The sequence below is a fragment of the Lynx canadensis genome, chromosome E2, assembly GCF_007474595.2.
Source record: "Lynx canadensis isolate LIC74 chromosome E2, mLynCan4.pri.v2, whole genome shotgun sequence".
NCBI lineage: Eukaryota > Metazoa > Chordata > Mammalia > Carnivora > Felidae > Lynx > Lynx canadensis.
The window spans coordinates 387,043-412,048 of NC_044317.1; the positions used below are offsets into that span (position 1 = coordinate 387,043).

A 25,006-nucleotide genomic window follows, 5' to 3' on the forward strand; every position below is an offset into this window, starting at 1 on the left:
AAGCGTCCTAATAAAACCACTCTGTCGGCGTGAGCAGATTCCGCAGCTGTGGAGCCCAGCCCAAGGACTCCGGTGTCAGCCCCTCCGGCTCCCAGCCAGCCTGTTCCACGTTCCCGGGGGGGGGGTGGGGGGGGGGGGGGGGGTCGGGTCAAACACCGGGGCGTTCTCAGCAGGGATGCTGCACTGAAGCCTGTGGGACCTTGTCTCTGCTCTGTGCCCCAAATCGTGGAGGGGCAGGGTGGCAAGGAGAGAGCTCACACGGAGCCTGGGCGTGGCTGTGTGTGACCGTGGGTCATGTTCTCTCCTGGGAAACCTCGGGGGCTGTGCGGATCCAGGACCCACCTGCCTCACACTGGCACTGACCCCAGCCCCGGAAAAGAAGAGCCCAGGCCACACACAGCGTAACCCACTCATTTATAGGAGACACAAAGGAGGAAGGCGGACAACACATCAGCATTTCCACTCCAGGGAACCGGCCAATTCGACCAGAACAGCAATCGGGAACATAATTGTACAGCGTTGGGGTGCGGCATCTACGCGGGCTTAGTCCCACTCCCCGTCCCCTCGGGGTTGTCCTCACGAGCCGCCTCCACGTCGTGGAAGTGAAAGTTGGCCATCATGTCTCGCACGGCCAGCATCAGCCTGTTCAAGCCTTGGTTGTGGTTCAGACCCCAGCCCCTCCAGCCTCCAGCCTCTCCCCTGCGGCAAGGAGACGTCTGAGCAGGGGTTGTCCCGGGCCTGAGGCCCAGTGCTCCCAACCGGCCTGCCCAGGACCCTGTCGAGAAGAGGAAGCCCCCAGACCCAAACGCGCGTGTCTAACAAGACCAGGCCCAGCGCGCGGTCAGGGAGAGCGTCCGGTGGAGGGGCCGAGGTGGTGGTTATCGTCAGGCGGGCACGTCCCAGCCTCCCGAGCAGGCCGGCCGCTGGCTCCAGCAAGGCTCTCTACCCGTGCACAATCAGTGGCCCTGCCTGAACCCACCCGGCGACACGTGCCCACGTACCTCCATGGTGTAGTTGGGCAACAACGACCGGAAGAAGAGGGCAATTGTGTTTCCGTGGCTGACAGGACTCAGCCTGGAAGAGGAGGAAGGAAGGTCAGAAAGTGCCCCCGAGGGAGGGGAGGGACAGGAAGGCAGCCCGAGCCCCAGCTGGGACACGGGGTTGGACCACCAAGACTCCCGCTCAGCTCTGGGTGGGCAGTGGGCGCCAGAGGTACGGTGAGGGCTGCTTAGGCCTCACGGGGAATGGCGAGAGGCGGTGGGCCCTTCAGGGCCGGCTGGTTGAGCCGAGCAGGGAGGAGGGTCACTCTTGAGGAGAGCTGTGCAGGGGTGCAAACGGGTCACATCGAGGGAAGATTCCAGGGTGTGCTGGAGAGTGCCCCCTGAGAAGACGCCACGCTGTAAGCAGCTGCAGCCGGACTTTTAAGGACCGGCAGCCTCTGCTGGGCAGAGCCCTTCGGCACTCCTCAGGTCGGGGCGACAATGTCCAGCCAGTCCGCTTTCTTTCTGAACCTTCCAGTGTCACAAATTCCTGACTGTCATCTTACTCTACTTATAAATTCAACTGGGAACTACTTCCCTAGAAGCACGTAGTCTAACTGTTATAGCACAATTCAGTTAAGAAAAAGTCCTTCAGGAGCACCTGGGTGGCTCAGTCGGTTAAGCGTCTGACTTCGGCTCAGGTCATGATCTCACAGTCCGTGAGTTTGAGCCCCACGTCGGGCTCTTTGCTGACGGCTCAGAGCCTGGAGCCTGCTTTGGACTCTGTGTCTCCCTCTCTCTCTGCCCTCCCTGCTCGCTCTCTCTCTCTCTCTCTCTCCCGCTCTCAAAATTAAACATTAAAAAAAAAAAAAAATCCTTCCCTACATAATGTTCTACTGAGATCTGGAAACCACACGCTTTCCCGAAATGGGCAAATCTGTCTGTGACTTCCAGATCTACAGGACTGTGCTCAAGGCTCTTGGTAAGTCAATCACTCAGAGCTTTAAAGACTAGAGGCGAGGAAAAAGAAGCTAGTCCACGATTCAAGGCTAACCGCGGTCCACAAATCCACTGTAGACTTGGGCTCCGCTGTGCTCTCACTGCAGCCCTCCTGGCTTGGCTGTGTGGGTCTTCTTTACTTCTTGGAACGTGCCCTGTGCCGTGCTCCTTGCACAGGGCCTTTGCACGCGCTGACTCTTCTCATGTACCAGCGACATTCCCTCCCCTTTACTTGTCGAAGGTCTATTATTCCTTCACACAGCAATGACCACGGCCTTCTCGGAGAGTCATGTGCACCAGAAGTTTCTCACTGCAGTTCTGACTCCACATTTAAGCCTCGATTCCGTAACGAACGTGTTTCCCCACTGCCCTGTGAACACTCCATGAGGACACGGGGAATGCCTTACTCTTGCTTCCCACTGTTACCTCCAACACCTGCTCTAGAAGCTGACCCAAAAATGCTCCCGCTGTCGACAAAGGAGTGGAAGCACACGCCTGGCAGAGCTGACCCGTGACCCCAAACCGCACCGTCCTCTGCAGGCCTGTGTCTGTGTCTGCGGGAGACAGTGAGCCCTAAAGCACTGACCTCAGAGCTGTACGAGCAAAGGAGCAAAGCAGGAGGCGGAGACGTACCTCTCTGGCCTGACGTAGGAGTAGATGGTGTCCAAAGGAGGCAGAGGGTCAAAGCCCATCACAGACTGCGTGGTCACATCCTTCAAAGGGAAGCAGACCTGCCGTGAGCCCCTGCCTTCCCCTCTGCAGACTTTCAGCCAATTCCAGCCCGGACCGGCCTCTCTGCTAAGAGTCCATCGGTCACACAGAAACGGTCCCCGGCTGCGAGGCTATGCGTACCGTCCTAAGCCACGGTGTGAACGGGCAGGGAGAGCCTTTCTTCCACGGGGACACTCACTCTGCCCGCTCAGAGGGCTACAGAGGACACCCGTGGGCAAAAGTGTGTGTGCTGTAGGGAAGGGACAGAATCATATGGTCACTTGTGTCAGGAGCCCACTTTAGCGCTACGGGACGCAGGCTCCAGGGCCCCGAATGGCTGGGTCACTGCTCTGAGCCCTGTGAGGTCACAGCCACCTCTCAAATCCTTGGCTGTGAGGGGAAGGGCCCGGCATGTGACAAAGCTCCCACCCCCATCCCCTCTGCCTTACCGGGGGGAGGGCGGCAACGGCTTCCTTGACCTCAGACAGGACCACGTGGCGGTGGATGTTTCTGGGCGCACGCTGGTACAGCACCTTCCGCCTAGGGCCGGGAGTAAAGCGGCAGCACGTGGAATGGAGCCCGCACCGGCCCTGCTGCCCCGTTTGTGATGGCAGCACCTGAGCAGGTGGGCCTCGTCCCACGAGGATCCTGAGGCCACCTGCCGCCCTGTCACCCCTGGCCCCAAGCCCACCTGCTCTCACATGCTTCCACCGCAGGGTCCCGGAGTCCACAGCCCGCAGAACCTCGCGGACGTTCTCCTCCAGCCAGCTCATGGTGGCCGGCTCCTTCCAGAGGAAGTGCGACCTTCCGAGGTACAGGCTCACCAGCTGGCTCAGGGCAGGGGGCTGGCTGCGGGAGAGCGGAGCCCGTGAGCAGAATCCACCAGGGCGAGGCCTGCGTGCACCCGCCGGCGCCTGTGGGCAGCGTCCGGCCCCGTCCAGCAGCCGGGGGTGACAGGAGACCGCCCGGAGGGGCTGCCGACTGGGGCAGGCAATCACCCGGAGTGGGGCGGGGGCACACACAGCGGTTACTTCTATCCAGGGTACATGTTTTTTAAGAAGCACAAGTTCTTTGGGGAGCCTGAGTGGTTCAGTCGGTTGAACGTCCGACTTCGGCTCAGGTCGTGATCTCACAGTTTGTGGGTTCGAGCCCCACGTCACACTCGGTGTGCTGACAGCTCAGAACCTGGAGCCTGCTTCAGATTCTGTCTGTCTCTCACTCTCTCAAAATATTTACTTTTAAATATATTAAAATAAATAAATAAAAAGTATGAGTTTTTAACAGCAACATAAAATAGAAAAAGAACATGCACATGCACGCACAGAGACGCCGCAAGAACCGCTGTGGTTTACAAACAGGGTCTGAGGGTGGCTGGCTCCCTTACTGCACGTTTTTCTGTCGTTTTCTAATGAGAAATTTGGAAAACGCAGTACGTGCCATGCAGACGCATGAACCACGCTAACAAGTGTACTGATACTAACCCCACCCAGCAGCTGCGGGCACAGTGGGCCCCGTGCCCTGCTCACTCCTCACCAGGAAGGCTTGTGCTCTAGGCCGCAGGCTGCTCACGCACCGGCCAGCTCTGTGCCTGACCCTTGAGGCGATGCCCCGCCTGGACCGGGACCCGGCCACCCAAGGGGAGAACAGTCCAGCCGCCGGAGTCTCGAGCAGAGAGCACCTGCCAGGCCCTCCCAGTAGGGGGAGAGAGCAGTGACAGCCAGACTCCCAGGGTCTGCCCCCAGGAGCGTCCCCACGACTCACACACAGGTGGGCACTGTCCTCCCAGGGCCCGTCGGTCTTTACCTGATCTCAGCGTCCGGTCCGAAAAAGCTGTGAGTGGCGACAGCGGCATCTGGCCGCACGCTGCAGTACTCGAGCAAAGGGAGGAGGGCTGCAGAGAAAGCAGGGCCCCCATGGGCACGGTGACACCAGGGTGAGGCCAGTCTACCCACACCAGCCTCTGCCACCTTGGAGGGGGTCGTGCGTCCTGCTGCCTCCCAGTGGCCCGGTCTGCATCTGAGGGGTTGCACCCGTGCCCCCAGGCACACGCACAAGGCGTTCTAACCACTGACATCACAGTCTCCCTCCGCAGGCTGGTGGGGAGGCCGGCCTGCAGGGTTCAGGCCTGGGGCAGAGCCTGTCTCTTCCCTGAGCAGCAGTGGCCTCCCCACAGGAGGTCACCTGGAGAACCCTGTCTTCCGAGTGACTTTACAGGCGGCTCATGCCCCGATCCCACACAAACAGCCAGTGCCCACGAAGGGCCTCGCCTCGTAACTTCACGCACCTTGATGGGGAAGGGTCGGTTGTCCTACGGCCTGGCCAGGCAGCCCCGTGTGAGCACGGATGAGTGGGGCGGGGCCTGGACACACAGGCAGAGCTTGAGAACACTGTCCAGTGGGCGCCCCGAGTAACATGGGCCTCAGCCCTGCCCTGGCTGCTCCTCAGACCTTCACCATGCTTGTGTTCTCTGTGTTCTCCCCAGCACCTGGTACTACCTGCCACTCTCCCGCCCAAGGATGTGAGCCCCAGGAGCGGGGACCCTGGTCACCTCCTCTCCCGGCCTGGGACGCAGCAGGCTCACTGAGGTTAAGGGGTCACCTCAAGAGCCTGGGCTGCTCCTCCAGGGGGGGGGGGGACAGCGTGCGTAAGTCCCCACGGCCCGTCCCCGGGACTCGGCCCTCTGTGAAAATGCACGTGGTAGGAGGACTGCACCCCAGCGGGACCCTGACAGACCACACAGCTCTGTCTCCACACAGACACCAGCCCACTACTCTAGGATGCCTGGAGGTTCTCTGAGCAATCCCAGGACAACCCTGTCTCCGAGTTATTCAACCCAGTGAAAGATGGGATTTGAGGACACGAACATAAAGCTGGGGGCCCTCCTGCACATTCTGCTAAGAACCAGCAGCTCACTTATCTCTCTAGAAAACACCACACGGTGGCGCCTGGGTGGTTCAGTCGGTCAAGCGTCCACCTTTGGCTCAGGTCATGATCTCACGGTTTGTGGGCTTGAGCCCCGCGTCGGGCTCTGTGCCGACAGCTCAGAGTCTGGAGCCTGCTTTGGATTCTGTGTCTCCCTCTCTCTCTGCCCCTCCCCCGCTCGTGCTGTCTCTTTTCTCTCTTAAAAAGAAACTTAAAAAAAAGAAATACCACACCTTCAGAAAGTAAGTTTTTCTCAAACAGTCATATCAGAAACTTATCCTGAAGCCCCAAGACACCTGAACACCAAAGTCGCTTCTGACTCATTTTCTGCTTGTGAACTGTAACTACGCCTGGTCCAAAAGCCCTGAAGACCACGCCCTTCTTTCAGTGGAGTGGCGCGCTGGGGCCCCGCCAAACCCACCTCCAGGAACATGGTGAGCGCCTGTCGGATCAGGAGAGAGGCCTGTTCCCTCGCAGAGCTGAGCTCCTGCTCAGGGGGTCTGCTTGCTGACTCAGCAGAAAATAGGCCAACGGCACAGAGAAGGCGAAAATTCGGGAGCTGGAGACAGGTTTCGATGAGCCTGAAAGGGGCGGAAACACAAAACCTGGAGCTCTACTGTGCCAAAGACAAAAGACTCAAGACCCACAGCTGCTCCAAAGTCACTGGACGCGCCCAGTGATGAACACAAGTGTCGTGCTGGCATCTCGTCACTTGGCACGAACGAGAATTTGTGTTTACGTCTGGGGGCTTCCTCGGGGCAGAAAACAAGCAAAAGGCCCTGGGAGGTAGAAAACTGCCTGGGATGGATGAGAGGAGGGGCCTGGGGGGAAGCGGAGTCAGGTGGGGTCACAGCCAGATGCCCGCCCTCGTGACGGGCTCGGCTCTGAAAGCAGCCAGCCTGTGCTCTGTCACAGCGGAAAGCTGAGCGAGTCGGGGCGGCAACGAAGAATGTCCCTCCTGCTGCCAGGACCCGATCAAGTCTGCTCTCGTGGCCGAGCACTTTCCTTGCCTTTCTCCTCATGGGTAGGGAACAGACAACACGTGGCGTGCCGTTCCTCCGCTAAAAATGGGACCATGGTCTCCACGGTTATATAAACTTTCTTCCTCAGCCCTGTTGTGGGGGGATGGGGGTGCTCCAGGAACTTCTGTAAACTAGATCCCCAGAGGCGGGACTCCTCAGCCAAGTAGCCAGCGACACAATTCAAATGATCTACGTAGTCATTTTTCAATCGCGGCACGAACAAAAGATTGCGTGGTGACAAAAGATTCCAGCTCGGAGATCAAGAAGGTAAGCTGTTCGATTCCCTGCCCGCCACCCCCGCCCCCTAAAGGTGGTCAGGTTCACACATCCCCAGGACAGCATGCCAACAGGAACACTCGTTCTCTAGAAGCCAAATTAAAAAGAGAACAGGTGAAGTTAACGTTTACTAATGTTCTATTTAACCCAAATTCCTAAAATAGCATCACTTCCGCACGAAATCACTATGAAGGTCTCGTGCCCAGTCTCAGCCTCGACGTCAGGCTGGAGGCAGAGCCCGTCTGCAGGGGAAACGGGCGGCAGTGGAGACAAAAAGGGAGGAGCACGCGGGGTGTGGCAAGAAGCCTCCCCACTGCTTCGCGGAACCGCCCTGGGGCGCACAGACCCTGGACGGGGGGAAAAGCGGGGTGGGGGGGCCCTGGCCCCGCGTCACACGGCGTACACGCACGCCTACCTCCCACTCCTGGAAGAGGCGGATCAGGTAGTCGTAGTTGCGCGCTCGCAAGGCCAGGTGGTCGATGAGCAGCAGCATGCACAGAGGGTCCTCGTCCGGCTCCAGGCTTGCGGAGGCGGCCCAGGGAGTGGGGGGGGGGAGGCGAAGGGAGACAAGGGGCAGAGTGGGCCGGCGTGGACATCCACGGGCCCAGGCCGCGAGCACACGGGCGCCAGAGGCAGGCACCCACCTCAGGATGAGCTTGCAGAACTCCAGCGCCGTGCGGGGACAGCCGCGCTTCTCCAGGAAGCTCATCTGCTTGTAGAGGGCCAGGTAGAAGCTCCTAGATCCAAGACAGTTCCTCGTGAGCCAGAGCGGCAGCCGCCAGAGCCGCACTGCCCGGAAGCCTCGTCCTGCACCGCCGCTCCCTCTGCTCCTTGGCTGCGCTGGCCATTTCCTGCGCGGCCTAATCACCGCGAGTGTTCGCGAGCGTTCCTGTGTCTGCAGAGAAGGTGACGCTCTGCCTGTTGTTTGCGGTTACGTGTGTGTCCGTGTGGAGAAAAACCAGCTTATCTGGGAGTTGCAACCATCGTGTTTTTTGTTTCCTGCTGTTCGCTTCAGAGGACAGGTCAACGTCTCCTACTGTAATTACCACCTTAATTTGCCCTCAAACCTCAACAGTTGCTAGGGGCACTGCTGTTGGATGCATCCAGTTCTGGGACTTGAAGCATCCTGGTAGGCTGTTATTTGCATCAATGACCAACACCCTGCCTGTGGATGTTAGTATTTTATAACCTGTTTCTGGGAACTAAGAACTTAACTGGAGAGACAAGACTAACACAAACAAAGCCAGACAATCTGTGCAGTCGGGGTCAGCGTGCCCAGGCTGACTGCCAAGGTGCGGAGGGCGTCCAGTGCTGGAGATGAGCACAGACGCTGGAGGCCGTGAGGGCGAGGGCACCGGACAACAGAGGACCCTCCCCCCCACCCCCCCGCAGCCCCATGAGGGCGAGAAGCCAGGGGGTGAGGTCAACAGGGAAGCCACTGTGGCTGTTCGGGCTCCACTAGTGAGGGCTGGTGCCAGAGTGGGGCTTGGCGAGAAGACTGGCACCAATCATGACCGCTTAACACCGGGAACAGGATCAAGCCAAGTGCAAGCAGCTAACTGGCTTAGGAACTGGACGGTATGGCTGCCCGCAAAGCATTCCAAAGCATTCTCGACTCATGTGGCACAGATCCTATTGTCCACACATACGAGGAAAACACAATTACAGCCCCGACAGAGCGGAGTCGCTTATCAGACTCACTTGTAACAAGGACAGAAGCAACCCCAGGCTGGCCCAATCGGTGCGTCCGTGAGCCCAGCCATCCTGCATTCAGGTTGTACACAGTGAGGCGCCCCAGTGTGAGCTGGCAGGTGGGACGCCTCGGGGACAGTCCTCTGCCATCTCCCGTCGCAGGACAGCTTCGACACGCCTGCCACCGTGAGACCCACCTGTTCTCGGGTCTGCGGTAATCCAGCCGGCAGGTCCCGCTGGTGAGACTGAACAAGGGATGAAAGGCACACTCCATGCTGTAGAGCGCTCTCTCTGCAGGCCACACAAACACCAGGGGAGGGGGTCGGGGCCACCGTGTGGCAAGTGCAACCCCACCACCCCCCCCCCCCCCCACCGCCCCGGCTCACAGAGAAGCTCTCAGAGGGAGGAGGTCACACGGCGAGGGTTTGGGAAAAGGCGGCGTGCCACAGATGTGACCCTGGGGATCACCGAAGCCACTCCGTGCGTTTGCTTCACCCACAGACCACCTGTCGGCCCCAGGGTTGTATACAAGCACACGTGCTCACAACACCACAAGCACACGACCACAGCAGCTTGTTCACGCGATCCAGGAAGTGGAAACGCGCCGAGTGTCCCCCACATGCCGGCAGGCACACAAAACATGAGTCTATCCACACTATGGAGCATCACTTGGCCGTACGAGAGGGGAGCTCTGAAGACGTGTGTCACAGGACTCCACTCACAGGCAATGTCCGGAACAGGCAAATGCACAGAAACAGGAAGCGCACCGGGTGGCCAGGGGCTGGGGGTGGGGAGGCGTCAGGTGACGGGCAAGCGTTCTTTTAGAGGTCACGTAAATGACCTAGAATCGGTGGTGACAAAGCTGTACGACTCTGCCAGAACCTGAACACCAGCGAGTCATACGCCATCAATGGCAGCATCGTATGGTCTATGAACCGTACCTCAAGAAAGCCGCTGTTTAAAAGACACCCTGGCAAACCCTGTGTCCCCGCCATCGCTTTATACGACGCCTGTGCTCCGCCAGCGAAGGCGTGTGCGGGTGCGGAGGAACAGCAGGGCGGGGTGCCCACGCGCCCCCTTACCTACGAGGTCTCGGGCCATCTCCTGATCCTCCTGAAAGCGGCAAGCGTCGCTGAGCTGCAGGAGCGAGTCAACGTGGTACGGGCTGGTCTGGAGCAGAACCTGCGAGGAGGGGGACACTGACGGGGCAGCAGGTGGTGCCCCTGGACGGCAGCCAGCGAGGCCCCAGCCCCAGGCAGGCCTTTCTCTCAGGCACGTAAACCTCGCGAAGATTTTACCAGCGGTGGCATCCACGATACCCTCCCCTCAAACCAAGCTCATAACCAGGCCTGTGGTGGGAACCGGGACCTCTGTGCCCCGGGACCCCCATCTTTACCCTCTGCCACCCCCCACACAAGCAGCCCTTGGAAGATGAGGCGAGTCCTCGGAAGCATCCTGCCGTGGCCCTCAGCCCCCATGACCCGGGCGTATACTGGACGTGAGAGGAGCCAGGAGGGCAAGGTGCTTCCGGGCGGAGTGACCACAGGCTGGGCCCCAGGCCCGGGGCACCCTGGGTAACTGTGGGCAGGGTGTGGGCTGGGCGCGGACCCTCTCGTGGGGACACACGCACCACGATGTTGTTGGGCTCCATGGACTCCACGGCGGCCAGGAACTTGTGCTGTGTCTGCTGGTACTCCTCACTGTGCTCAAACGCAAAGAACGAGAGGCCTCTCTTGGACTCCAGCAGCCGCATCGACAGACCTGGGGAGAGTGCGGCGTCAGGCCCCGTGGTGTTCCTGGACAGGAATTTCTGCGTGCACCCAGCGTGAGTCCCTGTCACAGCGTCTGCTCCCCCAGGATGCCTGGGGCTCGGTCCACACCGGCACCACGTCCCATCTACGCCTTTCCTAGGAAGATGTCCCCCCCCCCCCCCCCCCCCGGGGGTGTGGATCGATCACTAATGTCCCAGGACAACAAACGTGAGGACACACACGGCGCCACCCCCATGGCATCTGGCTTAGCCTAAACAGCGGTCGGAGCCCAGATCCAGGTGGGCATGGGAGACCGTGCAGGGGCTGCAGCCAGGCCTCTGAAGCAACGGCGATCTACACCCCACGAGTGGACGGCCTTTCTCTTTGTACCACGTGTTGGGTAGAGGCCCAGTTTCTTCTGAGGAACCACTTACCTCCACAGAACAGGTGAGTGGTTCCAGGCTACCCTCGACCCAGTCCCTTCTGACGGCCCCGCCACAGAGCCAGGAGCTTTGTCTGTTCAAAGTGGCTCGGGGGCTTCTGCTAGCTAAGTGGGGGTGTCCTCGCTGCCAGCACACAGGAATCATGCAGAACCCCAGAGACACGGAAGCAGGGCGTGGCTGTCACACGCTCCCATCACAGTGGGCGCCCCGGCCCCTCCCCTCTGTCCCCCCCCGACCGGCCCAAAGGCTCTAGGGTGCTCCTCCTTTTGGTGTCATGATGTCAACCACAAGCACACAGCAAGGCTTTCTGCACTGTGGCTGTTTCTCTTCAGATGCGCGCACTTATTACATGGCAACGGAACATAAAATACCACGCTTGAAAGATGAACTTGATTGCCTCCCGTGGTACAGTATTCACAGGAAAAAAGAAAAAGGTAGACAGAAGCTGCATTGAACCGTATTTGAGAAAACACACAGCTGGCCTGTGTTGGGGGGTGGGGGGCCCTCCGTCCTCCAGCACGAGGCCGGGGCGCGCGCTCACACGCCCGCACGCTGGCTCTGCACAAACAGGGCAGCGGCCTGGCCCAACGGGCGCAGATCCTCGCGGCCCGGTGCCAGCCCTCACCTGGTTTGGTGTACCGTGGCCAGGTGCTCTTGGGGGTCGTCAACCACGTACACTTGGGGTACACACGCTGCCGCTGCCTCGGCCTGGGGAGAACGGACACGGTCACGGCTTCATCTTCGCTGCCTGACCTCTGAGGGAGCTCGGAAGCAAAACCGCGGGGAGGGGAAGGGAAGGGCACGGACAGGACAGAATGCGACAGCACTCACAGAACGTCAGCAGTGCCAAGCCAAACTAAACGCCGCATCTAAATAACCAAACAACCAGAGACAGAAAGAGCCGGAAGTTTTTGGGTCTAGCAAAATGGCAGGAAAGAGAGGTAAAAAGGGCACAGAAGTTGAAGACCAAAAACAGAGATGAGGAGGAGAGCAAGCCTGTGGACGCAATTCCCTGGGGGCCGGGCTGGACAGATGCTCCGCTGGCTGAGCACAGAGGGCAGAGGGCAGACCTCTGTCTTGAGGCGGGTCCTCTCCTCGCCTCTCAAGACGCCAGCGACGCAAGAACAGGATTTGAAAAGGGAACAAGGGGAACCACGGAAGGAACTGGTGGGGGGGGGGGGGCATCAGGACACTGACACCAACACACTCCTGGGTGAGAACGAGCCAGACAGCACCACTGGGCGGCAGGGGAGGGAGGTTGAGCTCCCCGAGATGTGGCCCACAGACTGCCCTCATCCCTCAGCCCGGTGCTCCTGCCTCGCTGGGCGGGGATGTCTCCGGCGGTACCAGACCGCCCCCCGCAAAGCGGTGGTTGCAGGGAGGCGTTTCTGCTCCGTCACTGACGCTTTCTTTCTTGAGCTGAGTAACGGGCATGTGGACATGTGTATGTGATTCTGTGTATTTTCTCGATAATATGAACCATTTCGTTAAGAAAATAAAGATGAGTAAGAATCTGGCCTGCATTACAAACAGGATAAAAAAGCAGGTTTCTTATCCCACCAAGAAGGCAAAATGCAGGAGAAAAAAACACGGTGCCTCAAAAGCACAGTCATAGTGTGAAGAACACTCAAATGACTACCTCTAAAATGTTGAGTGTCTGGCCCTGAAACTTTCGCCAGGTTTATTTTTGCTTCTCAACCGGCATCAAAACCAACGTGAGGTTTAGAACCTGGGTAAGTCTCATCTTTGTCCACTTAACACTTCTTAGCGGTTGGCATCATGCGGTAGATGCAGTAAGAAACGCTCTGTGCACGAAGGCCCGTTGGCAGGACTTTCTGTAGGAGGTGTGGGTGTTCAAGTTTCCAGACGCTCCAGCACGGAGCCCAGTTCTGACCGGGAGCTTGGTAGGGTGTAAAGAGGAGGATTAACTGGATATGCAGAACTGCCTGGTCTATGGAAGCCCAGGGACAGCCCGGCCCTGCAGTGAGCTGTCCACACAGAACAGAGAGGAGGCAGGGAGGTAGGTGGGGGGCAGCGGGGGGGGGGGGGGGGGAGACAAGAGCAGCAGGAGGGCGAGTATGCCGTATGCGTCTGTCATAGGAAGCTTTCCGAGAAAGAGCTGTGCACAGGCCATCTGCACGTTCTGAGACGGCCACCGGAGAGGGACAATCAGAAACACACTGAGTGCGTCTGCACACAAGGGGTACGAGGGAACCGTGGCTTCTCAGGGAAGCCTTCGGTGGGACTTAAATTTTTAAACAAATCAATACCCTAAAAAGTATAATGATACTATAAAAACAATAAATGTAATTACATTAAGTATCATTTGCACAGAAACAAGACCAGGCATAAGTGTGAAGAAAACGGCAAAGACAGGCCAAGCACATGCAAACAAATGGAGCGAGGCTGGGGAGAGGCACGATGTTCAGACCAAGAGGAACATTTTATGTATTTATTTATTTTTTAAGTTTCTTTACTTTGAGAAAGCACAAGTGGGGGGGGGGGGTGCGGAGAGAGGGAGAGAGAGAGAGAGGGAGAGGGAGAGAGGGAGACAGAATCCCAAGCATGGGCTCAAACTCATGAACCGTGAAGTCATGACCGGAGCTGAAATCAAGAGGCGGACGCTCAAGCAACTGAGCCACCCAGGTGCTCCCCAAGAGGAACATTTTTAAGTGAAAATGTTTTTCATCAATATTCCACAAGAAGACATAAAGTCAGAAACCCCTGTGTCCTGAATAACCTAACGCCAGAGATAAAACCAAAAACCACCAGCAAATAACAAGAAAAGTCCTCCACGTGTACATTATGACAGAATCTAAAACCCCTAACTCTACGACAGGTCAGAGGAGGCAGAAACACTCAGGCGGTGGGTAGGCTAAGGCACACAGGTATTTGGAAGGCAGCGGAGAGACGTGGTGCTAACACCACAGGGGAATACCCATTCCTGTGCAATTGCACTAGAAAAGACCACACGGACACAGGACGAGTGCAGCCAGCACACCAGCCGGCACCTGTCCCCCGGGGCGAGGGCATTCCCCTCGTGCACCGGGCGTGAAAATGGTGCCTGGAATCCAACCATGAAGAACCATGCGGTGTGAGACGCCAGCAGCGCCCTGTGGTTCCGGGCAACGAGGAGTGTGTGCAGAGGGGCCCCGGAGAGGGGCAGCAAGCTGTCCTGACTGGTTATCCTCAGGGGTGTCAGAGGAGACAATTCTGAATTGCCTCAGTTTTTTCTTTTATAAAAAGCATTTCATTCTACATTTAGAAAACACACGGACAGTACTTGAAAAGACAACGCCTCTGCCGGCGTGACAGCTCCTGGTCAGAACGGACTCGGTGCTGGAGCGTTGGGAAAGCTGAACACCCACACCTCCTACAGAAAGGTCTGCAAACAGAGCATTTCCCCCTGGGTTTACCACTAAGAACCATTAAATTAACAAAGATCAAACTGATCCCAGAACCTAAACCTCATGTTGGTTTTGCTTGCTAAGAAACAAAAATGAAGTTGGCCAAGATTTCCATGCTAGAAGCTCAAAATTTTAGGACGTCCAGAATCCCTGTAAAACGCTGGCTCACAGGCTAATAAAGGCAGTGTGAGGGTTGGAGCCCAATGGCCATCAAAAAGGTCAAACACCAACTTCTCCCCAGCCCCCTTCAGATCCCTCAGAACCAGAAGTCCTTAGGGTTTCCTCCTGTAAGGCCCTTTGCCTAACCTCCCCCAGGGTCTAACCGACCTGGAGAAACTCCCTCCCCCTCCCCGAGGACCCCCTCCCCCTTCCCCTCCCCAAGGGTCTAACCCATCCGGAGAACCTCCCTCCCTTCCTTGGGAACACAGCCAGTGTTGATCTTACCTTTGTTCCCCCAGGACAGCTCGAGCACCAAAATATCTTTTCAGTTCTGTGTCTGGATTCAAGTGTCTAGAGAAGTGAAAATTTCACGAACAGAAAGGAAATTGAGTTCTTCTACACTGAATCTGGGAATTCTGGAAGGTCACATAAAACCCAGCAGAGGGAACAGCCATTCTGGAAGGAAGACAACCGGCACGCCTCCTTCAAAACCACGCTAACCTGAAGCAGAGGCAGCCGGTCCTGGGGCCAAAGCAGAGCAGCCTCAGACCTGCGACTAGATCAAGGTGTGCTCACTGACTCACGAAAAGAGATGGCTTTTTCAACACTGGCGACATCTCTTCAGTAGGGACAGGCTCTTCATAGGCATCTATGAGGACAGGACAGGAATAACCTGTCCCAGGATGACCTCTGACTTCAGCACCTTCCGAGAAAAAAACACTCCCAGAGGTCTACAAAGCTAAGTGATGGGTCCTTGGAAACAGAGGGGCCTCCCTCGCCTTCTGTCCTTGCCCCTGCCGCCTCAATGTTTGGCGATAAACCTACATCACTTTTAGATCAAGACAGTAAGTTTCCTTCTTTTTGAAATATTACCTTCCCTTTGCAAAGAGGCTCTGTGTCAGCCGGGAGGGGGACGGGCTAACCTGTGCTCCACATACAGGACGTGCTTCTTTGAGCTCAGGGGAGGCGGGCCTGGGCGGCTTAAACCACCGCCTTCCTCAATCCTCTCCAGGATGCGATCAATATCTTCCAGCCCATTTTCCTAAAAGCCCCAGAAGAACATCTAATCACCACACAGACTTTATTTTAAGTGTAAGATCAACAATAAAACGGTTTTTACAAAGAAGAAGCATTATATCGGGTCTGCTTCCTGAACGCCGCACTGCACACATATTGAGAAAAAAAGGAGAGAGGCTTCGTTAGAGGGAGCTCAGAATCGGCGAGATCATAGAACCAGAAGGACTCTTGAAATGACCAAGTCACAAGCCTACACTGCTCATCTTTCGGATGTGCCCGCCAAGCTCTTCAGGTGGGACTTGGGCTGTAACTGCCAGTGACAGGCACAGAGGGCCACGGCCTCCTCAGGACACACAGAATCAGGTGATGAGGGCCGCAGGCGATAACGAAAACGGATTTTCTGACAACCGACTGGACCCGGAGGCTCACACCTCGACATCGGATTAGTCCATCAGCACTAGAGAAAGGTCGGGGCACGGGGGCAGTCCAGTGACAGAGGCTGCACCACCCAGAGAGCATCATTTCAGATGTCACCAGGAAACAGAAAGCACAGAGGGAGGTCTGACCCTCAAGGAACAAAGTGAACAAACACGAGTGAGATTTGGTAAGTGACCTTCCCTGACCTCCGAGTTAGGCTCCTAACGGGAAGGAATCAAAATATCAAATGAAAATGAACTGCCCCGAGAAACAGCCAGATGCACATACCAGAATTTCTCCCGTAGTGTTTTTCTTATTTTTCTGTTTCTTTTTCTTCTTTCGGAGTTTGCCACTTACATTAGACTAACAAAAGAAGCACATTTTAGTCAATGAAAGAGACGATAAAATCTTACCTGCTGACAACTAAAGCAGCAAGCTACAGAGGGACACGGGAACACAGGCTAGGGTCCCCTCCCTCCCACCCTGAACGTCCTGTGAGCTCACCTGCTTCAACAACACAGACCTCCCACTGGCCCACAACTCTGGTTCCCTCCAAGTTTCTCCTTCTTGACAGAACTCGTGGCTTCCCAGGACCTCAAGAGGCTCACAGGGTGTGAAGCATCCACCCACCTGCCCTCTGCCTTCATCTTTCACTTTGTCAACCACTCTCCCTGCCACGCTCAGCCACCCTGGAGACTGGGACCCCGCACTGCACTCCCCCACACCCTTGGTGCCTCTGCCCGAATCGCTCTCGCCCCTTCACCTGGCCACCTCCTTCCCCGCAACGTGAAGCACTACACCACCCCAAGCTCAGGCAGGTGCCCCTCTCTACGCCACGAGTCAGGGTCCCTCCAGCTGCACTTGTCTGTCCTCATCTGTCGCTCTCTCGACCAGAGGCCCCAGGAAGGCAGACTTGTCCCCAGAACCCGGTAGGCTGACAAAAAGCACTTACTGAGCAAACAAGCAAAAGATCTCCTGAGGGACCCTCTCCCGCGCTGCCGTCGCGCACACCAGCCACACCCCAACGCTAACCTGACCTACGTACTTCTTCAAGGCACGTCCACCCAGGGTCTTGACCACCTGACCAGAGCTACAGACACACAGTCACAAAAAACACACCCCCTGGGGAGGGAGGAGCAGACCCTCCCAGAGTGTGGAGGCCACTCTTGTGCCAAGAAAACTTGACTCGGGGACGCTGTGTGGGGCCTCCTCGATGCCCACAACTCGTCTTGAGGGTGTCATGCAAATCTTATCAGGGGTCCCAAGGAAAAGTGGGGACGACTGGGACCCAGAAAACGACAGCAGAGGGTGTATGTGGCTGGCACCTCCTAGTCCCCACACCTGCTCTGGGGGTGCTGCCTTGCCAGCCATTTCTCCAGCTTTCTTGGCATCTGCACCTCCACTCTGGGATCTCCTTCTGTTCCCTGTGAGCAGACACTCGGGTCTCTCCCCATTCAGCACTGGTCCCTCCTCAAGGTCCTCAATGTTTATCTGGAAGACAGATGGGAGAGAACAAGGGTGTTACGGGTGTCCTGGTCACAGATCCCATGGTGATACTGAACTGTGTTAGAGACAAGAGAGCAGGACAGGGCGGGGGTGGGGAGGGGAGGCGGGGAGACACGTTCAGGATCACCCTGAGGTCACAGGAGGAAGAAACGTAAGTCTGTGTGCCTAGCAGAGCCGTACTGCTCACCTTCTGAACAGCTCTGGTTCACGGTTACTTTAGTCAATAAACTCCAGAGAATGCTGGGCACCGCATGGCCCCACGGGGTCTCTGTCTTCAGAGGGGACATAATGAAGAACCCCCAAACGTTACAACTTACCTCCCTTATGGAACAGAACCCTAGCACAAAGATTCGTATATACATTTGTTCTGTCGATGCATTAATATTCTTTCCTCCTACTGGAGACACTAGGTAGCTCATCTACAGTAGCAGACAGGACAAGAACCTGGGGGAAGAAACAGTACCCAAGGACTGACCTACCTGGAAACTCTTCCCTGATAAAAGTAACACACCATAATAAAAATAACTCAGGACAGAACCTTACATAGTAGCGAAAAGGAAGGATCCACACGTGCACACACTCCCGCACACCCTAAACACACACCCTGGAGGCGAGACAGGGCAGGGGTGGGTACAAGTTACAGGGGAAGTTCTGGCCCTTTAGCCAGTCAATGAACAAACAGATAAGAGAGGTTAGCAGGAATACTAACTATGCTTCATAAACCAGATGAGATGGGATGGACCCAATCTAGTACACTGAAATACACAAAATACACAAAAATAAAACCGTACGTTCAATTTAGAACCTCTGAAAAATATAAAGCTAAAAAATAAAAATAACATCTATTTTTTTTATTTACTTATTTATTTGTTTGTTTATTTATTGAGAGAGAAAACACGAGCAGGGGAGGGGCAGAGAGAAAGGGAGAGAGAGAATCCCAAGCAGGTTCAGTATCGTCAGCAAGAGCCTGATGTGGGGCTGGATCCCACAAATGGCGAGATCATGACCCGAGCCAAAATCAAGAGCTGGACACTCAACCAACTGAACCACCAGGCACCCCAAAATAACATGTTTTAACCCCCACAACCCTGAGACAATTTCTTGTTAAACTTGAGGTCACACCGCAGCCGGTGAGTTTTTCAGTGATGGTTCTCTTTTGGCCTACTGTCTCAGCTGGGAAACTGTCAAAGAAAAGAACACGGGAACAAATTTTTGTGTCCTTTGGTTTTGCTTTCTTTACCAACGGAGCCTACCAAGGACACAACCCAGAAGTACGTGATGCCAGTCTGTCTACAAATCCATATCTGACTCAAAAATGCTCGACTTCTAGCACAATAGTTTCTGTCCCCGCGTCGCCGATACTGCGGGGACTCCTACTGCAGACACCTTCTTTTGAGTGGTGGCATTGTAAAGCCAGAGGCCCATGTGTGGTCTGGTTGGTTTGGATGTTGGAGCAAAGGAAGAAAACCAGAACGTGGCCTCCTGGGACATTTCCTCTAAACAAGTGGGGGATGCACTGGGGAACTGGCACCTACACTTTCTCCGGTATTCAACGGAATTCTACCCCTAATGCCTCTAGTGAAGCCGGGTGCTGGTTTACTTCAAGTCACGTCCGCTTCCTTAAAGAAATTTTTTTAAGAAAAAATTTTCTTGAGACAAAGAGGGTGCATGCACACGCGAGAGCAGGGCAGGGTCAGAGGGAGAGGGAGAATCTTCAGCAAGGTCCGTGTCCAACGCAGAGCCCGACTCAGGGCTAGACCTCACTACTGTGAGATCACGACCTGAGCCAAAATCAAGAGTTTGACGCTTAACCAACTGCGCCACCCACGTGCCCCAAGAATTTTTTATTTTATTTTTAAGCAATATCTACACTCAGCATGGGGCTCAAACTCACAGCCCCAAGATCAAAAGTCACATGCTCCACTGACTGACCTAGCTAGGCGCCCCACTAAGTTATTATTTTTTGAGCCCCTTCTGGAAACTTGAGGTGTTCGGAGAAATTCAAATGCATAAGCTCTATGCCAAGCTAAGCTTCACCTGAAATATTCTGGGTCTGTGCGCACATGTGCAAACCTCCAACGATATACATACTCAGTCTTGTTTCTTTACTGGAAAGAGTTGCTAACTGCGCATGATTCATTGCTATTTGTATCAGCAGGCACCAGCACTCAAGGACTCTCCACCCACCATCCTGAGATAAATCTCATTTGGTATCCAAAAGCTGGTACTTTCATCAGTTTCACGGTCTCAAATGGGTAACAATTTCAAGAGGTTCTTGTTCACTACACACATATTCTCTGCTATTCCACGGGGATAAGGCTTGATCGATACTTCAATAAACACCGGGTGGGAATTTCGTCTTTTTTGGGGGGAGGAGCACGGAACTGGAGTATAATTTATGTGGCTTGAAACGGACGCACAGTATGAGTTTTGGAAACTGCATAAGTATGTAACCCACACTCTTACCAAGATGTAAGATGCTCCCATTACCCCAGAAATATATGCCTCCTACCATCTCCAACTAACATTTCCTGATGACTCCGGCAAACATTGCTAAGATTTCTTCCACCAGAGATGGCCTGTGCCTGTCTTAGAACTTGGTGCAGAAAGAGCCAGAGTATGCCTTCTTTTGTGTCTAGCTCCATTCACACAGTGTAATGTGTTGACGCTTATCCTGCTGGTGCCCATATTATTGGTCACCAGTACTCCTTTGTGTGGACGCGCTATGTTAGCTTACCCATCAGGCAGAGGAAGTCGCTTGAGGGTCTTCCCATCTGCGGGTGTTTGGAAGAAAGCTACTGTGTGAGCGTTTTTGCAGAAGTCTCTTGGGTAAGTATGCAGAGGTAGAATCACTGGGTTGTAAGACACAAGATTTATGTTGAGGGGCGCCTGGGGGGCTCAGTCGGTTGAGCATCCAACTTTGGCCCAGGTCATGATCTTGTGGTTTGTGAGATCGAGCCCCGCATAGGGCTCACTGCTGTCAGCGCAGAGCCCCCTTCAGATCCTCTGTTCCCCTCTCTCTCTGTCCCTCCCCTGCTTGCATGGTCTCTAAGAAAAACTACTTTAAAAGTATTGTTTCTGTGGGGCGCCTGGGTGGCTCAGTCGGTTGAGCGTCCGACTTCAGCTCAGGTTATGATCTCACAGTTCGTGGGTTTGAGCCCCGCGTCAGGCTCTGTGCTGACAGCTCAGAGCCTGGAGCCTGTTTCAGATTCTGTGTCTCCCTGTCTCTCTGCCCCTCCCCTGTTCATGCTCTGTCACTGTCTCAAAAATAAATAAACATTAAAAAAAATTTAAAAAAAACCCAAAACACAAAGGATCAAAATCAACTCGATATCAAAGATGACACGTGTTGAAACACCAACTCAAAGATCACTGAACAATTTCAAGTCCTTATTCCAGCCAAACAGCAGCAGCCTAATCACCGAAACTTATTTTGGAAGAAGTTTGGTTTTTTATTTAATTTTACAACTTAGATGCTTATTTCAATTACTTTCCAGGCATGACCACTATATTGAACATAAAAACAGAGACACATACACATACAGTTAACCCTGTAACAACACAGGTTTGAAATGTGCCGGTCCACTTACATGCAGAATTTTAAAAAAGAGAGTGAGAGGATTTCTAATCTAAAGCCAAAACAACAACAACGACAGCAACGACAGCAACAAAATCACCCAAGGGCTAGTTGTGAGGATAAATCCATGAACCAACAACGAAGAATGTCTCCTGCTCCGCTTCCCTCTCTCCAGGAGAGCACTTCTAAGTGCCCCGGAAAGGCTTCTCAGTAAACCACTTCAGGTCACGTTCCTACCGTGGTTTTCAATTTCATGTAATACCTACATTTGCAGAGTGCTGTCTGCCCAGTATGGGCTAAAGGCGACACACGTTATTACTTCATTTATCACTCATGAAAATCCCATGAAGTGAGATCATCGCCAAGAAACAGGGAAACTGAAGCTTATGTTAGATATCTTGTCCACGTTCTCACAGCTATGAAGAGATGGGGCTGGGATCCAAACCTAGGTCCTTCTGACTCCAACGCCTGTGCACATACATTGTGGCTGGAGACAGTACATGCTGGTCCGCTTAGAGGAAATGCTAATTCATGCAGTAAGTTTTCTGCATATCCGGGTGCCAGACACAGGGTGGTGGGGACATGTTAGGGAGCAGCAAAGTCTCTGTTCCCACAAAGCTTCTACTTCATCAGAGAGCAAGGAAGGAAAGTAACACCAAATAGAAAGAACCGACAGAGAATCTGTACGGTATGTTCTATGCTAGCTGCCAGGGAAAACTGAGAGAGAACAGAAGAAAGGGAATGGGAATGTGCAGTTAGCTCCACTCTGAAAGCAGGTAGGAAGGGTAGGCAAGACTGAGAAGGCGTCCTCTGAGCGAATCCTGAGGAAGGAGAAGTGAGACACGGGACATCTGAATACAAGGTGTTAAAGGCAGAGGAGACAGCAAAGGGGACAGGTCACTATGGCTACAGAAGAGCGAGCAAGATTGTAAGGAAATGAGGTGGCAGAGCTCATGGGGTGAACGAGACCGGCGTGGGATCATTGGGGGGTTGCGAAGAAAGGAGGGCTGAGGTCAGACGTATGTGTGACTGTAGCTGCTGCATTCAGACAGGTGGCAAAGGAACGACAAGAGAAGGACTGGGCCGAAGGATGACAGTGATCCAGGCCAGAGGCAACAGTCCCCACCCAGGTGCTACCGGACTTCAGAATGGTCTCGTATACTGTTGAGAGAGAGAAAGATCAGGGATACCTTCAGGTTGCTGGTGTGGACAAAAGGAAAAACAGAGATAGAGAAGGCTGGAGGAGGCAGAAAGAGCAGTTAACAGTTGGACACACTGGGTTTGAGATGTCTGTGAAAGGTCTAAGAGGTGACAGACGTTGAGTCGGAGGTATGAATCCCAAGACCAGGAAGGACATCTGAGCTGGCGACACCAGTGTCAGAAAGTGGAAGGGAACACACAAACAGCAGAGTCCTGAGCAGGTACAGACCTTGAGTCCCTCTGACATGATGTCATGGGGAGGTCCACATCAGAATTCTTTTCCTCCATTCACACAGGCAAGCATCTGCCATTTTTTTCATTTCTCCCAAACACTCTGCCCCCCTGTCCATCTACCCTCCTTTCTTCTTCAGCAGGAACATTAACTTTGCTTCAGAGACAAAAACCATGACATGGTTAAGGGTACAAATTTTAGGTCAGAAAGCCTGGGTTTACTCTCCAAGTGTCACTTAGCATGTCATTTGCACAGGGGGGACTACACGATCTCCTTCCCAGACTATGAGAATCATATGATGCAGCAGCAGCACCTGCAATGTTCAATGTCCTCCAAAGAGCAGCTGTTGGTGTTAAGGGCTAAATCTTGGGGACATGGGGAAAGAGAAAGCACAAGCAGATAAAACGCCCGTGGAAATGGCTGCCTACAGCACAAATTGATTTCAGCCCGTGGACAAGTGAGATGAGAAGGAAGACTTCAGTATTTTGAGAGAAGTCAGAAAAGTGGCAAATTTATGGACACGTGATGTGACGGAAATACTGGGCAGACACAACTGGCCGTGTTTCCAACTGTGGGAGCTGGGAGATGAGCACGTGAAGGTTAATACTACTTTTATTTTTGTACATGTTTGAAATTTTTTATGATAAAAATGCCAAAAAGGAAGAAAGAAATGAGAAGAGACAGGTAGCGGGGAAGGAGTTACTTTTCATCTCGGAATCGGAACAAGTGGAGGGAGACTGGAGAATATGAAGAAAGCGCTTCGTCCCAACTCCCCCAGAGACTACAGGGTGAGGCTGTCTCTCACCTTAAGAGGGAAGGTCAATAATCTCTAAACCAATCTCCCAGACTGGAAGCCCACACGCCCCACACGCCCCGCCATCTTATGATGGGTGTCTAACTTGCCAACTTTCCATAAAGCAAGCAGCAATCACAAGACCAAGAAAGAGTCACTGGTTTCTCCATGATCTTCAGACCTACTGCTGTTTGTTCAACCACTCGGGCACATCGAGGAGAGGATACAAGGTGAGCAAAACGGACACGTTACCCGCCAGAGGTCAGAAAGCAAGAATAAGGCGATGCGCGCACATGCCAAAGTACAGACTGAGGCCAGCTAAAGAAACCCCGGTGGGCGTTTACTCCTCAATTCACATCTACGGTGTCATTTCTGTGTCAGACACTTGCTGTGGGTGCAGAGATGAGCTAAACACCATCGCAGCTAATGCAGCGATGAGGAAAACACCAAGTCCTGGGTTGTGAGAAGTAAACAAGAATGTCAGCAATGGCCCTGCAACAGCTTAACGTAGGCAATGTTCGGTCCTGAAATGCAGCGCCCAGACCTGGGGAAGTGAGGCCCCGCCCACTGTGATGCGGACCCGCCCTTCGACGTCAAGACCACGCCCACCCTGCAGCCCAGACCCCCCGACAGCCCCGCCCAACCCGCCGTGGCCCCGCCCACCCCATCACCTGCTCCACCCACTGGCCCCTGGCCCCGCCCCCACCGCAGCCCAGACCTGTGTGCCCCGCCCCCTGACGTCACGACCCGCCTGGCACAGTACCCCCTCCCACCACCCCCACCCCAGGCAGCCCCGCTTCTCACCAGCTCGAACCGGTTGTTGACGCAGACGCCTTCCTTCCCTGCGCCCCGGGGGCGCCGGCCGCCTGTTCCCCGCTTTGGACCTTCTTCTTCCGCATCATCGTCATCATGGAGGGCAAACTGCAGGGCACCGGGCCCGAGGGGCTCCTGGCCGCGCTGTTCCCCCCTCAGCCTCCGGAGGGCCCGGCGCGACATAGGACCCAACGGCCGCTGACGTCCGGAGACCGGGAGAAGGAAGAGCCGAAAAGAGAACGACCGGCGCGCCTGCGCACTTACGGCGCGCTGGCGCGAGCCCGAGCTCTGGCGTCTGCGTGCTGCGGCCCTCCGGAACTTCCTCTCCGCCAACAGTGGCATCTAAGAAAGTGCGGGCGCGTCCGGGCGAGTTCTCGCGCGAGTTGGGCGCCTCCGCGCGGCAGTCCTGGCTGCCCCGGTGCTGGGCGTCCCCGGGTCTTCCGGAGGCGTGCCCGGGACCGACGTCCGGCTGGGACGGGGATGGGGGCTCACGGGCTCCGAGCCACCTGCACCCGGGGACCTAGACTCTGCTCTCCGAGTGCGGGCTGGCTGGGCGGGAGGAACCCGCAGGTAGGGCTAGGTGAGGAGAGGGTGCGCGCAGGTGGGCGTACTGCCGCGTGGTGTTCCAGCCGGGGCGATGCACAGGTGACAGCTGGGCGACCTGGAGGGTCCTAGTGCCCGCTCTGCACGTGACTCCTCTCAGTCTGCCTCCACAGCTGCAGGTGGGACATTTTCCTCCTTATTAAAAGTAAGCAACCCAAATCGAGGAGCTTCCCAAAGCTGCGGACGGATTTCTGGACATCCGCCTCCCCGGGATAGACTGAAACCGAATGTTAGGGGCGGTCCTGGAAGTTTGCTTTTTGTTGTCGTTAATGCGTCCCGGGTGACTCTCCTGTTTACGTATGGGAATCTGTGGTTTAAGGTGGAGGCTCGCCACCCTTGCTGTGTTTCATAACCTCCTGGGGAGATTTTTGCAATAAAGATCAAGGACATACCCCTGGAAATTCCGAAATGGCGTCAGGCATTGATTAAAAAAAAAAAAAAAAATTAAGGTTTATTTCTGAGACACAGCGCGAGCAGGGGAGGGGC

General features: G+C 55.1%; 1 protein-coding gene across 1 annotated transcript; it reads right to left on the reverse strand.

Moving 5' to 3' along the window:
- Positions 1 to 402: 402 nt before the first annotated feature.
- TCF25 (transcription factor 25) lies at positions 403 to 24,277 on the reverse strand. Its single transcript, XM_030298850.1, is given in 21 exon segments — positions 403 to 716; positions 1,002 to 1,074; positions 2,613 to 2,692; positions 3,140 to 3,230; positions 3,382 to 3,412; positions 3,415 to 3,539; positions 4,494 to 4,581; positions 6,030 to 6,110; positions 6,113 to 6,161; positions 6,164 to 6,193; positions 7,326 to 7,431; positions 7,555 to 7,647; positions 8,800 to 8,893; positions 9,685 to 9,784; positions 10,233 to 10,363; positions 11,422 to 11,504; positions 14,648 to 14,713; positions 15,286 to 15,404; positions 16,085 to 16,159; positions 17,138 to 17,287; positions 23,909 to 24,277. Coding segments are annotated over 21 exon segments (2,199 nt in total). The 5' UTR covers positions 24,260 to 24,277; the 3' UTR covers positions 403 to 533.
- Positions 24,278 to 25,006: the final 729 nt, after the last annotated feature.